This window comes from Callospermophilus lateralis, chromosome 15 (genome assembly GCF_048772815.1).
Source record: "Callospermophilus lateralis isolate mCalLat2 chromosome 15, mCalLat2.hap1, whole genome shotgun sequence".
Lineage (NCBI taxonomy): Eukaryota > Metazoa > Chordata > Mammalia > Rodentia > Sciuridae > Callospermophilus > Callospermophilus lateralis.
The window spans coordinates 17,142,578-17,157,875 of NC_135319.1; the positions used below are offsets into that span (position 1 = coordinate 17,142,578).

A 15,298-nucleotide genomic window follows, 5' to 3' on the forward strand; every position below is an offset into this window, starting at 1 on the left:
GAAGTAAATATTCACTTAAAGATTAAGCATAATTTATATTTGTATGTAGGGAAATAAAAACTTATTTTAACTTTTTATTACTCTCTATTTTTATAAAGATAGTTACTTTTTTATCATTTTTCTAAGTAGTTGATGTTAACATTTGTAAACAGAACCAAACTTAGAAGTAACATCAGAAGAAGAGCAAAAAAGGCTTGATGGCAGTGAAAATAACCAGTCACAGGTATGTAAAAATTTAATTTCTAGTTTAATATTATTTTGCTTTAAGAAGGTAGCATAGGCCAAATAAAATTATTTTTCAGACTAGCCTTTTAAAGTCAGTAGATCATAACTTAATATTTAATTTTAAAAGCATTACAACTAGTTATAAACAAAATATTTTTATAATCTGTAATAATTTATAACTAAACTTTACTCATAGAATTTAGGCAAAATTTTTCTGAAGATTGTTTGCGCTTCCATTTGTAAAATCACCTTTACATGATAAAGAAGGTAAGATCAAATTTGAGTTTTTAAATGAGAGAGCTGAAGTTATGAACAATATAACAATTCAGTGACGACCACTGAATTGTATTCATGTTAAGGGATGATTATTCTCAGTGGCTCAAAACTTGTAGTTTTATATGTGCCAATACCATACTTAAAAATTTCATTTTGCCTTCTGATCTCTATTATTTCAGTGTCTGTGATAAGAGAGAAAACAGGGTCCTAAAATCGACCCAACTGCCTGTTAAGTGAATCATTTCTTCTAGAATGGAACTTTTGGTCTTAGAGTACAAACAATAACATTTTAACTTATTTTATTTCAATGTGGGAAGTTAGTAAATATTATAAAAATATTTTTATCCATTGTCTTCAGTGGACTTTAGAATATGATAGAACGAGATTTAAGGCAATCCATATAAATGCATAAAACTATCATAATATATCACTTGAGTTAAAATTTAGGATTTTTTTTTCTATTTGGTATTTATTCATATTGGCTTTCCAGTTACTGGTAAAAGGATTTAAATGTACAGTAAGCCCTCCCTATTTAAAGTCTAATGAAGTAAAATCTTTTTATATAATGAAGACTTTGTAATATTAAAAATCATCAGTTCATTTTGATAAATTTAAAGCATAATAAATTGTTTAGTTCAAACAAATAGTGACAAAGTTAAGTTTGTTCATTCATGTTTTTCTCCTAAATGTCTAACATGAATTACTTTTCACTTCTTAGTTACAGTCCAGTGATTTGGGAATAGCTGAATATACACTAAGAACTTCAACAATTAAATTTTAATTATTTTCTAACTTTTTTTTGCCCATGCCCTTTGATTACTTAAGGATAAAGTTATTTCAAAAGCATGTTCTCTTGGTTTTTCTCTTTATGAGCTATATTCTGATTTTTCTGCTTATTAAAAGCTCATTTATAAAATGAAGTTATATAAATATGAAATTATGTTTAGGAATAAATTATTTCTCCCATCTAAAATACAAGAGTTCAGGAAAACATTCTCATAATCTTTATTCTTTAATTATCTTTAGTCATTCAGTCTTCCAAGTAACATATGAACTAAGAAACTAATTTAGCTCTATACTATAAGACTTTCTAAACCAAGATGAGCATAGAAGTTACAAAAAATGTAGTAAGTTTGAGTTGTTGTTTCCCTCTGTAAACATAATGATAAAGAAAGAAATGAGTGAGAAAGGTTGTAGATTGAGAGTTGCAATAAATATTTCCAGCAAACTTATATGTTTGTTTTGTTTTTGTGTGTACAGTTATATTTATTTTACTCAAACTGTTCCAGTTTATAATTCCAACATGACCACTTTAAGTATTTTTTAAAAATATATAAAGGTCCTTATATTTTTATCACCACTCTCAAATGTTTTTATTTAATCAGCCCTTTACATATGTTGTTTTATAAAGTTTGTTAAATTTTGGCATGAATGAAATCACATAAGTAGCAGAAACCTTCAGCCAAAAATTTGGTGTTTGACTCCAGGGTAGAAAGGTGGAAATATGAGATGAACAAAAATATGGAGATATGTTTAAAAGAAAAATTAAATGAGGCTCTCCATCCCTCACAAAGACATTTAATTACTTTGGCAAAGTCACTTCTATATGTTTAATTTGATGATCTTATCCACTAACTTATTTTTTCTGACATTATGGAATTGTAACATTTCTTCAGGTGCCATAAAATCCTGTGTAATACCACTTAGACGCCTTGCAGGGAGAAAAACCTTTTGTTAAAAGTAGATAATGAGGCTAAAGTAGGCAATAAATTACATATCCTTCATTTATAAAATTTTATGATTAAGGAATATGAAATTTGGAAGGATCTCATTTTCCAGAATTTTGTAGTGGCAACTCAGCAGTTTCCCTTTATTCCATCTGGTATTGAAGCCTCACATGAAATTTTCTAAATCCAGCTGTTTAATGTGAAATCCATATAGTAAACACAGAAGAGGGCAGGCATATTTTGTATGTTTTCCTTTTTATTTCTGCCAATCATACAAGGAATACAAACTAGGTTAGATAAAAAAGTGTTGATAAAAATACAAGACATAAAATTAAGAATAACCCTTTGTGAAATTTTTGGAAAATTCTGTTCTCAAATAGAATTGAAGCAGAATTTTTTTAAAATTTCAATGACTTGTAATGATAAAAATCAAAGTAAGCACAAAATTTTTTTATGGATTGAAATCATGACAAACTTGGGTCAATTGATAAAATCATTGAAAACAATTTTTTTTAATTGAAAAGTAACAGGCACCCTTATTATCAAATTTTTTATTACAGGTGGAAGAAAAAAGGAAGGAGCACAAAGGTAATGAAATGAAAGTATCAGAAAGCCTATCTGATGGTTTTGTTGCCACAGATAATGATGATGGACTAATTCAACAAAGAAAGAATGAAAAAACTGATAACCAGAAATTTCCTATTGAGGAGAATAAAAAACATGAAGGGTAAGACTATGGCACTGTTTAACAGGAGATAACAGTTGCTGTCCTGTAAAACTAATACTAATTTGGGCTAATATTTGTGGTTGACAAATTTTATGCTGTTAGGGATATTCATTCTGGATATCAGAAAAATGAAAATAAACATAAGATAACTATTATCCAATTAAACTAATAAAAATTTTCTTAAAAAATAATAACTAGAGTTGAGTAATGTGAGGACAAAGGCATTCTCATGCTCTATTTCTAAAGGAAATTGGTAAATACTTTTTGAAAGGTTGAAATACTTTTTGAAGGGTAATTTAGTTAAGTAGCATGTATCAAACTTTCAAATATATCATTATTTTAACCTAACAGCTTCATTTCTGTTAACTAGATCCCTCTGGACAGGAAAACCAGCTGTAAATGCATGCTTTCACACATTTGTTAGACACATATTTTAAATATATATATATATTTATATATAAAATACATTATGATAAACATGCTAGGTATTGCTTACTATTATACATATTATATATAATGTACATAAAGAACATAGCATATAAAGAATATTTATATAAATGTGTTAAATACATGTATGTGAATGTTAAAGATATTTATTATAGCATTGTCATGTCAAAGTTTGAGATAGTTAAGTACTCATCAATGAGGAAATAGTTTATAATTTTATGGAAAAAAATTTGAGTATAAAATGGTTAAAAATGAGGTTACATCTATAGTGTGCACAATTAAAATGTATTTAAAGCAATTTGATGACAAATTCTAGTCATATTTTGTTCTAACACTTGTATAATCTGTTAATTGCAGAAGGAAGCTACATGCTATATTCACATTCTACCTTATTACCAAAAAAATAATCATTAGATTTGGGGGTTTTGTTCACAATGTCTAGTGCTTAAATATTTGACTCTCAAATTAATCTGAAAATTGCTAAGGGCATCCTTGTTCCATCAGTACTTCAGTATATTAGATAAAACCTATTAAAAATTTCATCAAAGAATTTTTGCTGTACTAAATCAGGAATTGGCCTACTTCTTTTCCATAAAGAACCAGATGGTAAATACTTTAGTCTTGTGGACCCGAAGTTCTCTGTTGTAATCCAGAATCTATCATAGACATTAAATGAGTAAGTGAGATTAAATTCCAATAAAACTTTATTGACAGGGGCTGGGGTGTAGCTTAGCAAAAAAAAAGAATGACTACAAAACATCTAAGTCAGTAAGTATGGACTCTTTTTTCAAAGGCTTCACAGCTAGGTGACATTGGGAATGACCTAAATTTTTCAATCCTTATATAATGATTAATAGTATATTTTAACACTTTAAAGTGTTTTAAATTACATATATATGGTACTAAAAAACTATTAGACCAAGGAATTAAATAATAAATTCTTAAACTAAGCTAAAAGATCCTTGAAAATGTCTTAGTTATATCTGATAATCACTTTGCCCATAAAACCAAAGTTTTATGGACAGTATTTCTTGCTTCATAAGAAATTTTCTAATTCTAGGTATTTTATACTATTCAAATATAGAAAATAGTGTTTCATTTTAAATTATTGAATTCTATAACAGGAATATAAGCAGGAAAATTCAAAAAATCATTTTATAAACTGAATTTTTATAAATTGTATATAAAGTTACTTGAAATATATGGTGTGGTACATATTGAAATATATCATCTTTAGAAAGGATAATGAGTTGGACTTAGGTGAACATGCCTGTAATTCCAGCCAGTCAGGATGCTAGCATGAAGATTTCAAATTTGAGAACAGCCTCAGCAACTTAGTGAGGCCCTAAGTATCTGCCTCAAAATAAAAAGTAAAAATACTGAGGAGGTAGCCAAGTGGTAAGGCACCCCTGGGTTAAGTTCCCAGTACCAATAAATAAACAAATGAACTAAATTAAAATAAAATAAAAAGATAATTACATGTATACATGGTATATTTAAAGATTTACTGCATTAACACTTGGGTTTTAGCACAAGGGTTAGAAAATCTAGCTTATTGCATTTCTATAAACAGTTTTTTTAGTGTGTGCTTGTGTATGTGTGTTGTTAAAGATGGAACCTATGGTCTTGTGCTAGTCAAATGCTTTACCACTAAGCTACAACCTCAGCCCTCCATTCCTTCTTGAACTCAGTAAGTTTTATTCCTGCCACTCCTCCACAATTATTTTCCCCAAGGTCACCACTGATTTTCACTTTAATAACTCTTGACATCATTTCTTCCACCTCATTTTACTTAACCTGTCAGCAATATTTGACCCAATGAAAAACTCCTCTAAAACACTTTCTTCACTTGGCTTTCAGGATATTATTCAGCTTCCTTGTATGTAGAAATAACTTTTCATATGTCCACTATTATGTAACACTTTGTTTTATAATTGTATATTCATTTGTTGTTTGAAGCAGAGAATATACATTTTATTTTATTCACTGGTGCTTCATAACTTTCTGAATTAATAAGTGAATTTAAATGAGGAAGATTTGGAATTTTTTATTGTTTATCAGTAGAATTATTACTAAACACAGGCTTTTTAATGGATTTTTAAATTAGTGATCCTGCCTTACATACAAAAGAAGTAAAGAAAAATGAAAATGAAAAATATACCTCCAAAGAATCTGTGACTACACCAGCATTTGAGATGGCTGATTCATTAACTGGTGGTCTACTACAAGTAAAGGATAGTTGCCACTTAAGTGAAATAGATCAGGATGAAGAAAGGTAAAATCTATAAATTTATTTCCTTGTGAAAGCATGTTAACAGTGATTACTTTTCTGGAAATAAAACAGTATAGCATGGTCTGCAGAAAGAGAATGATCCGTGATATCACACTGCTAACAAGTTGATTAAAATAAGGACAAGTGACTGACAAGGAGCAATTTCAATAAATGGTCACTATGGAAACCTGACTGCAATAGATAAGTATTGACAATAACTTAAAGAATTCTTAATTGGAAAGACAATAGAAAAGTCAGTAATAACCAAGAAGAATGTGGAATTAAAGAGAGTTCTTTTTGTTTAAAATAGAAGTTTTTAGTGGATGCTTGCATGCTGTTGGAAATGATTCAGCAGAAAAGGACATATTTATTCAATTGTGTTTGCATGTTGAAGTATTAGAAAGCTTCACATATTATTTTTGAGCATTTATAGTAAATTAATTGTTCTTAGAACTTCTATTCAGGTGTACGTGTATTTTTTTTTATGATAAGAGATTGTTGTTCATCATGAATTCGTTCAGAAGTGGAATATCCTAATATAATGGATCCTGGAAATAATGACCCAAAAGTTAATTGCCACACATAGATTTTTTTAAATTATGTAATAAAAAAAATATACAAACATTTAAGTTGCACTAAATAGAAGGTAATTATACCTTGTGCTTTGGATAGTTGTCATCATAAATAGCTATTATTTTGTATGTTAGTCTAAAATATCAGGTGTGTCAATTTAATAATTGTTTAAATTCTGGGGAAATGAGGAGGATTTAGCTTATGTACATAGGAAAGTAAAATACTAACAACCTAGCATGGATTATTACTTTTGAAATATAAAGTTTTAAAGTATAAAAAGTCTGTTTCCATATACCAGCAGTGTCACTGACATGTTTGATAAGTTTATGTTGAAAGATGAATGATGAATGATGAGTCATTAATTTCCTTAGGAAAAAATCAGTCATTGGTTTATTGAATGTAGATTTTCAAAATTGCCTAGGTTTAAAATATTTCTATTTTGAAAAAGATATTTGCAAGATTCAGAAATCATTATTATTAGCCAGGTGCGGTGATGCATACCTGTCATCCCAGTGGCTCGGGAAGCTGAGACAGGAGGATTGCAAGTTCAAAGCCACCCTCAGCAGTTGGCAAGACCCTAAACTTATCAAGACTCTATCTCAAAAAAAAAAAAAAAAGCAAAAATGAAAATGAGGTAGGGATGTGTCCCAGAGATTGGCGCCTCTAGATTCAATCCCTGGTACCAAAAGAAAGAAATTACTGTTTATAATTATAGCCAGAAATGAAATGATTATGCAGATTAATCTGCTATTGTATCACTTAAAAGCACTTGAAGATAAATGTTTGTTTCAAAACACATGTGAAACACATGTTATAGAGCCAGAATTCCTGGGTTTGAATTCTGGGTTTGCCATTGATTAGCTATATGGTCTCAGGCAAGTTTCTTGACCTTTCTTTGCCTAGTTTTTTCCTTTAAAAGATACCTAATGTGTACCTACCTCTCAGAATTATTATGAGCATTAAAATGAGCTTAAAACACATTTATAGTGCTTAAAATAATGCATACCAATTCCATAATAGATCCTGAAAAAATTAACTTCTCTTACATAAGGACTTAGCGATATTTTCCAAATGTCTTAGTGCCCATAAAAGTTCGCTTTTATTAAAAATGACAGTAACAAAAAAACCTTATGTATTTCTTTCTATAAAGTAACTTTATGTTTTTCCTTTTGCTTTGATCAAAGTTTGACCTAAATTTAATTCTTTGTTATGATATTATTATAGTGTCATTTGTTGTCCCTTTCTGTTACAGTTGAATCCCCTTATAGAAAATTATTACATTTTAAATAACCTGTTAGTTTTGTGAATGGAAAAAATAAAATTAAAATGCAAATATGTTATAAAATGATAAAAGTTCAGATAGTCTTTGTATTTTACATATTTAATATTTGCCTATAAAGATTTTATGCTTTTATTTTAGGCCCATAAAGAAAGCATCTATTGAAAAGGAAAAGGTATTGTAAAAGCTAATCATTATAAAAATATAAATTTACAGATACATTATAAAAAGTAAAGTGAAAGAATAGAGAATCTTTTGTTATATATACATATTTCCTTTGAAAAAGTGATTAAGAAATAGTGGCTATTGATAAAGGTATCCTTTTCACAAAAGTCAGTTCTTTTAAGAAGCACCTGTGCTTCTGCTCATATTATAACATGGATAGTTAGGCAGGGTGGCACACGCCTGTAATCTCAGTTATTCAGGAGGACAAGGCAAAAGGACCCAGCTTCAAGGCGAGCCTCAGCAACTTAAACCCTAAGCTCAAAATAAAAAAGTAAAAGGTCTGAGTATGTAGTTCAGTGGTAAAGCACCACTGGGTGGTTCAGTCCCCAGTACCAAAAAATAAAAGAAAAACTTAGGAGTAATTGTCACTTCTGTAAATTTAGTATATGGTCTAAATATTCAGAGGGGACATTTTGAAATACTAATATTTATTTTATAGGCCCCCCAAAAAATAAATGCTATGGATGACCTTGATGACTTAACTCAATCGTCTGAAACAGCCTCAGAGGATTATGAATTGCTTTACCCTAGTTATGAGAATATGTTGCTGCTAATTGAACAACTTAGAATGGAGTGTAAAGGTAGGATCATTGCATAAATATAGGGCCTTTTTGTATATTATATTAATATATACACACGTTGCTTAGCATTGCACCATAAACATTGATGTGTTACAGTGCTGTTCATATCAGAAATATGCTTTATATTAAAATAGAATGAGGGGCTGGGGTTATGGCTCAGTAATAGAGTGCTCACCTAGCACATGTGAGACCCTGGGTTTGATCCTCAGCACCACATATAAATAAATAAAATAAAGCTATTGTGTCCACCTACAACTGAAAATATATTTTTTTAAAAATGAGAACTTTTATACACACTCTGAGTCAAAGAGCTACAGTAATTCCCACTGTACTTTTTTTTTTAAATATTTTTTTTATTGGTTGTTCAAAACATTACAAAGCTCATGGCATATCATCTTCCATACATTTGATTCAAATGGGTTATCAGCTCCCATTTTTACCCCAAATACAAGTTGCAGAATCACATCGGTTACACATCCACATTTTTACATAATACCATATTAATGACTGTTGTATTCTGCTACCTTTCCTATCCCCTACTATCCCCCCTCCCCTTCCCTCTCCTCTTCCCTCTCTACCCCATCTGCTGTGGTTTAATTCTCTCCCTTTTTTTTTTCCCTTTCCCCTCACAAACTCTTATATGTAGTTTTATGTAACAATGAGGGTCTCCTTCCATTTCCATACAGTTTCCCTTCTCTCTCCCTCTCTCCCACCCCACTCGTCTCTGTTAAATGTTAATCTTTTCCTCATGCTCTTCTTTCCTGTTCTGATCTTGGTTGCTCTCTTTATATCAAAGGAGACATTTGGCATTTGTTTTTTAAGGATTGGCTAGCTTCACTTAGCATTATCTGCTCTAATGCCATCCATTTCCCTGCAAAATCCATGATTTTGTCATTTTTTAGTGCTGCGTAATACTCCATTGTGTATGGATGCCACAGTTTTTTAATCCATTCATCTATTGAAGGGCATCTAGGTTGATTCCAAAGTCTAGCTATTGTGAATTGTGCTGCTATGATCATTGAAGTGGCAGTATCCCTATAGTATGCTCTTTTGAGGTCCTCAGGGAATAGACCGAGAAGGGCAATAGCTGGGTCAAATGGTGGTCCCACTGTACTTTTCTTAGCATGAATAGTACTGCAGTCTTTTTTGTTAACTTTGTTTTTGTTCTGTGTCTTGAGCATAGACAGGTCAAAAAACTTTTGTTTGTATCTGTACTGCTGCAATAATCTTAGCAACTGTTTGCTCACCCCACCTCCTGAAACCATGGTCTGCTTTGAAACTATATTTACCTATTTTTAAAAATTCAGATCTTATCATTTTAACTCCTTCCTTAAAACCCACTCATCACTTCTCATTGTTATAAGGATAAAGATCTCAGTCCTCCAGCTTTATTCTGTTTCTTTATGTGTCATAACCACTATTTTAGATGTTTGTTCTTGCAATAGAACTTTTGGGTATTAATGGCTTGAGTGAAGTATTATTATTATATGATAAACTGCACATATGTGAAGTGTAGAATTTGATGTATTATGACATATGTATTAAACATATACAATAACTCATGTAATCAAGAGAGTTAAATTAATTACCCATGAACATCTCCTAATGCCCCTTTATATTTTCTTACTAAGAAACTGCCAAATTTTTCTCAAAGTATTTGTACCATTGCATTCTCAACAACAGTATATGAGAGTTTCAGTTCTTCCCTATCTTCACAAACACACAGTATTGTCAGTTTTGTTTTGTTAATTTTAGCCATTCTAATGGGTGTCTAATATCCATACATTATTGTTTTATTGTACATTATACTCATGATCAATAATGTTGAATATCTTTCCATGGGCTTTTTTTTTCCATTTGTGTATCTTTTTTTGGTGAACTGTCTTTTCAAATAAATCTCATTTTAAAACTTATGTTTTTTATTACTTGTTGAGTTTTTAAGTGTTGGTTATATATTCTGAATATGATTCCTTTATCGACTATATTTTTTGAAAGAATTTTTCCTCAATTTGAAGCTTGACTTTTTAATCCTCTTTTTTCTTTTAATGATGTGGTGTTATATAGAAGAGAAAATCATAACAAGTGTAAAATAATATTTCTTATCTTCAGGATAGTATTTTAAAGAAATCATACAGGTTTTTTAAATTTTTATTTGTTCTTTTTAGTTATACATGACAATAGAATGTACTTTGACATATTTATGTGGAGTATAACTTCCCATTTTGTGGTTGTACATAATGTAGTGTTACACTGGTCATGCATCATATGTGAAAATAGGAAAGTTATGTTCAATTCATTCTACTGTCTTGTCTTTTCCCATCCTTCCTCCCTTCCCTTCATAACCCTTTATCTAATCCACTGAACTTCTGTTCTTCCTCTTCCCCCACCCCCTTATGGTGAGTTAGCATGCACATGTCAGAGGGAACATTCAGCCTTTGGTTTTCTGGGGATTGGCTTATTTCACTTAGCATGGTAGTCTCCAGTTTCATCCAATTACCGGCGATAGTTATAAAGTCATTCAGAGTAGTATTCCATTGTGTATATATATCACATTTTCTTTATCCATTCTTCTTTTGAAGGGCACCTAGATTGGTTCCATAACTTAGCTATTGCCAATTGAGCTGCTATAAACATTAATGTGATATATAGTATGCTGACTTTAAATCCTTTGGGTATATGCTGAGGAGTGGGATAACTGGGTAAAATGGTAGTTCCATGCCAAGTTTCCTGAGGAATCTCCATATTACTTTCAATAGTGGTCACACCAGTTTACAGTCCCATCAGCAATATATGAGTGTACCTTTTCCCCACATCCTCACCAACATTTATTGCTATTTGTATTCTTGATAACTGCCATTCTGACTTGATGAGATGAAAGCTCAGTGTAGTTTTAACTTGCATTTCTCTAATTACTAGAGATGTTGAACATTTTTTTCATATATTTGTTGATCAATTATAATTCTTCTGTGAAGTGTCTGCTCAATTTGCCCAGTTATTGATTGTTTTTTGTTGTTTTGTTGTTGTTGTTGTTGTTGTTGTTGTTGTTGTTTTGTTTTTTGGTGCTAAGTTATTTGAGTTCTTGGGCTGGGGTTGTGGCTCAGTGGAAGAGCTCTTACCTAGCACGTGTGAGGCACTAGATTCAATCCTCAGCACCACTTAGATACAATTAATAAAATAAAGGTATTGTGTCCATCTATTTAAAAAAAAGTTTAATATGATGGACATTAATGCTCTATCTGAGGCACATGCAGGGAAGATTTTTTTTTTTCCTATTCTGTAGGCTCTATCACATTATTGATTGTTCCCTTTACTGTGAATAAGCTTACTAGTTTGCACCCATCCCATTTAGTGATTCTTGATCTTACTTCTTGCGCTTAGGAGTATTGTTGGGGAATTCAGTTTCTAAGTTGACATGATAGAGATTTGGACCTACTTTTTTTTCTAGTAGGCGCAGGGTCTCTGGTTTAATACCTAGATCATTGATCCACTTTGAATTGAGTTTTTATGCAGGGTGAAAGATGGGGGTCTAATTTCACTTTGCTATATGGATTTCCAGTTTTCTGAGCACCATTTGTTAAAGAGGCTATCTTTTCTCCAATGTTCGTTCATGGAATATGAGATAACTATAGTTAAGTGAGTTTGTCTCTGTGTTTTCTATTCCGTTCCATTGGTATTCATGTCTATTTTGGTGCCAATACCATGTCATTTTTGTTACTATAACTTTGAAATATAATTTACAATCCAGTATTATGATGCCTCCTGCTTCACTCTTCTCACTAAAGATTGCTTTGGCTATTCTGGGCCTCCTATTTTTACAAGTGAATTTCATGACTGCTTTTTCTATTTCTATTAAGAACATCATTGGAATTTAAATAGGAATTGCATTAAATTTCTATAGCACATTTGATAGTTTGGCCATTTTGACAATATTAATTGTGCCTATCCAAGAACATGGGAGACCTTTCGATATTCTAAAGTCTTCTTCAATTTCTTTCTTTAGTGTTCTGTAGTTTTTCATTGTAAAGGTCTTTAAAAACTCTTTTTTTAGATTGATTTCCAAATATTTTATTTTTGAGGCTATTGTGAATGGAATAGTTTTTATAATTTCTTTTTCAGTTGATTCATCACTGATATATAGGAACACCATAGATTTATGGTGTTAAATTTACATCCTGCTACTTTGATGGATTTATTTATGAGTTCTAAAAGTTTTCTGGTAGAGGTTTTTGCATCTTCTAAATATCAAATTATGTCATCAACAAATAGGCCTACTTTGAGTTCTTCTTTTGCTATTTGTATCCTTTTAATTTCTTTCTTTGGTCTAATTTGCTCTGGCTAGATTTTCCAGGACTACCTTAAATAGAAGTGGTGAAAGGGTATCCCTGCTTTATTCCAGTTTTTAGTGGGAATGCTTTCAGTTTTTCTCTATTTAGAATAATGTTGGCCTTGGGTTTAACATATATAGCTTTTACAATATTGAGGTATGTTCGTACTATCCATGGTTTTCTAGTGTTTTGAAGAAGAATGGATGCTGAATTTTGTCAAATGCTTCTTCTGCTTCTATTGAGATAATCATGTGATTTTTGTCTTTAATTCTAGGGTTTGTGTCCTCTTAATGATATCTTTTCAAGAGCAGAAGTTTTATATTTTCATGAAACCAATTTATATATGGATTTTTATTTTTGTGTCATATCTAAGACATCTTTGTCTAACTCAAGGTCATAAAACTTTTCTTTTATGCTTTTGTCTAGAATTTTTCTAGTTTTAGGTCTTATGTTTATCCAAATGATCCACTTCAAGTTCATTTTCTATAGGGTATGAGGTATGGATCCAAGTTCGTTTTGTGGAGATATCCACTTCTTCCAACACCATGTATTCAAAAACCTATCCTTTCTCCACTGTACCATCATTGTGCCTTTGTCAAAAGTAATTTGGCTATTTGGATATTCATATTTATTTACTTACGTACTTTCCATTTTATTCCATTAATCTATTTGGCTTTCTTTATACCAGTATCACAGTTTTGATTGCTATAGATTTATACTACTTGAAATCAACACTCCTATCCTTCATATTTTGTTCTTTTTTAGTTATTTTGGCTATTCTAGATTCTTTGCATTTCCATGTGATTTTTTTTTTTTTTTTCCTTCCTGGGGCTCAAACCCAGGGCCTTGTATATGCTAGGGAAGTGTTCTACCACTGACTTACATCTTAGTACTTAGATGAATTTTAGAATTAACTTGTCAAATAAAAAATAAATAAATAAAGAGCCTACTGGCTTTCTGGGAATTAGATTCAGGAGAATTAACATCTTAATCATGAATCTTTGAACTTCTGGACAAAGTGATTCCTCCTATCCAGCTGTGGCCTATACACATTAATGATTCTCTATCTCCCCTCTTCCAAACCTACACAGACTCTGATAACCATTGTTCTATTCTCTACTTCTATGAGATCAACTTTTAGCATGGAAGTTATGTACAGGCTTATCACTTTTATTCATTTCCTCAAAGTATTTAAATTTTCATTGATTTTTCTATATCTTCTATTTCCTCTTTTATTCTTTTTATCTTTGATTTTATAGCCCATTTAGGTTGCTATAACAAGATACAGAGTATGTAGCTAATAAATAAGATAAATTTATTTGCCAAAGTTATGAAAGATGGGAAGTCTAAAGATACTAGCAGATTTGGTGTCTGATGTGGATCTGCTTCCTAATTCATACATGGCTACCCTTTTCCTGTACCTTCACATGGCAGAAGGAATGAACAAACTCTCTAGCACCTCTGTTTTTTTGTGGATTTTTTTAATTTGTTCTTTTTAGTTATATATGACAGTAGGATGTATTTTCACATATCATATATATATATATGGAGTTTAACTTCCCATTCATGTGGTTGTACATGATGTGGAGTTATACTGGTCATGTATTTATATGAACATAGGAAAGTTATTTCAGATTCATTCTACTGTCTTTTACATTCCCATCCTCTCTCCCATCCCCCCATTCACCCCTGTCCAATCAAGTGAACATCCACTAACCCCCACCATTGTGATTCAGCCTCTACATATCAGAGAGAACATTAGGCCTTTAGGTTTGGGGGATTGACTGATTTCACTCAGCATGATAGTCTTCAGTGAGTCTCTGTTTTTAAGAGGACTAATCAGTTTTTTGAGTTCTGTGCCCCCTCTCTTCAACAGGCCCTATTTCCTAATCCATCACGTCTAGGATTATATTTCAGGATATGAATTTTGAGGAGATAAAAACAGATTATAGCAAATGTTTATTATATGTTTTCATGTTTATTATATCCTTTCTTCTGCTTACTTTGAGTTTAATTTGCTCCTTTCTAGTTTTAGGTGGAAGTCAAAGACCATTGATTTGAGATGCTTCAAATAGAAACATTCAGTGCTAAAAATTTTCATTTAAGTACAGCAGTAGTTACATTCCACAAATTCTGCCATCTTGTATTTTTATTTTCATTTACTTCAAAATACTTTCTAGTTTCTGTTTTCATTACCTCTTTAAACAGTATTATTTAAATTGTGTTAACTTACTTTTTAAATATTAATTTTCAGAGATATTTTCATTATTGATTTCTACTGTGATTGCTTTGTAATAAGGGAACACACTTTGGATGGCTTAAGACATTTTGATTTAATCATTTTATTAAGATTTATTGTAAGAAGAATTATGCGTTCAAGTCTACTGCATTCTTTTTTTATTTTTATTTTTTTAGTTGTTGTTTATTTATATGCATTGCTGAGAATCAAACCCAGTGTGTGCCTCACACATGCTAGGCAAGTTATCTAACACTGAGCCACAGCCTCAGCCCCTCTACTACATTTTTGCTGATTTTTCTGCCCACTTATTCTTATTTATTGAGTAAGGAATTTTGACATCTCAGAAGATACTTGTGAACTTTATCTTTTTTTCTTTTTCAGTTCTATCAATTTTTGCCTCAT

General features: G+C 31.0%; 1 protein-coding gene across 1 annotated transcript in view; it reads left to right on the forward strand.

Annotated features, from left to right (window-relative positions):
* Positions 1 to 15,298, forward strand: part of Ankrd30a (ankyrin repeat domain 30A) — a 109,150-nt gene that overhangs the window by 37,570 nt on the left and 56,282 nt on the right. The window contains exons 16-20 of the mRNA XM_076834225.1: positions 153 to 223; positions 2,789 to 2,955; positions 5,510 to 5,677; positions 7,668 to 7,701; positions 8,191 to 8,332. Coding sequence (XP_076690340.1) covers positions 153 to 223; positions 2,789 to 2,955; positions 5,510 to 5,677; positions 7,668 to 7,701; positions 8,191 to 8,332 — 582 coding nt within the window. The remainder of the gene's footprint in view (positions 1 to 152; positions 224 to 2,788; positions 2,956 to 5,509; positions 5,678 to 7,667; positions 7,702 to 8,190; positions 8,333 to 15,298) is intronic.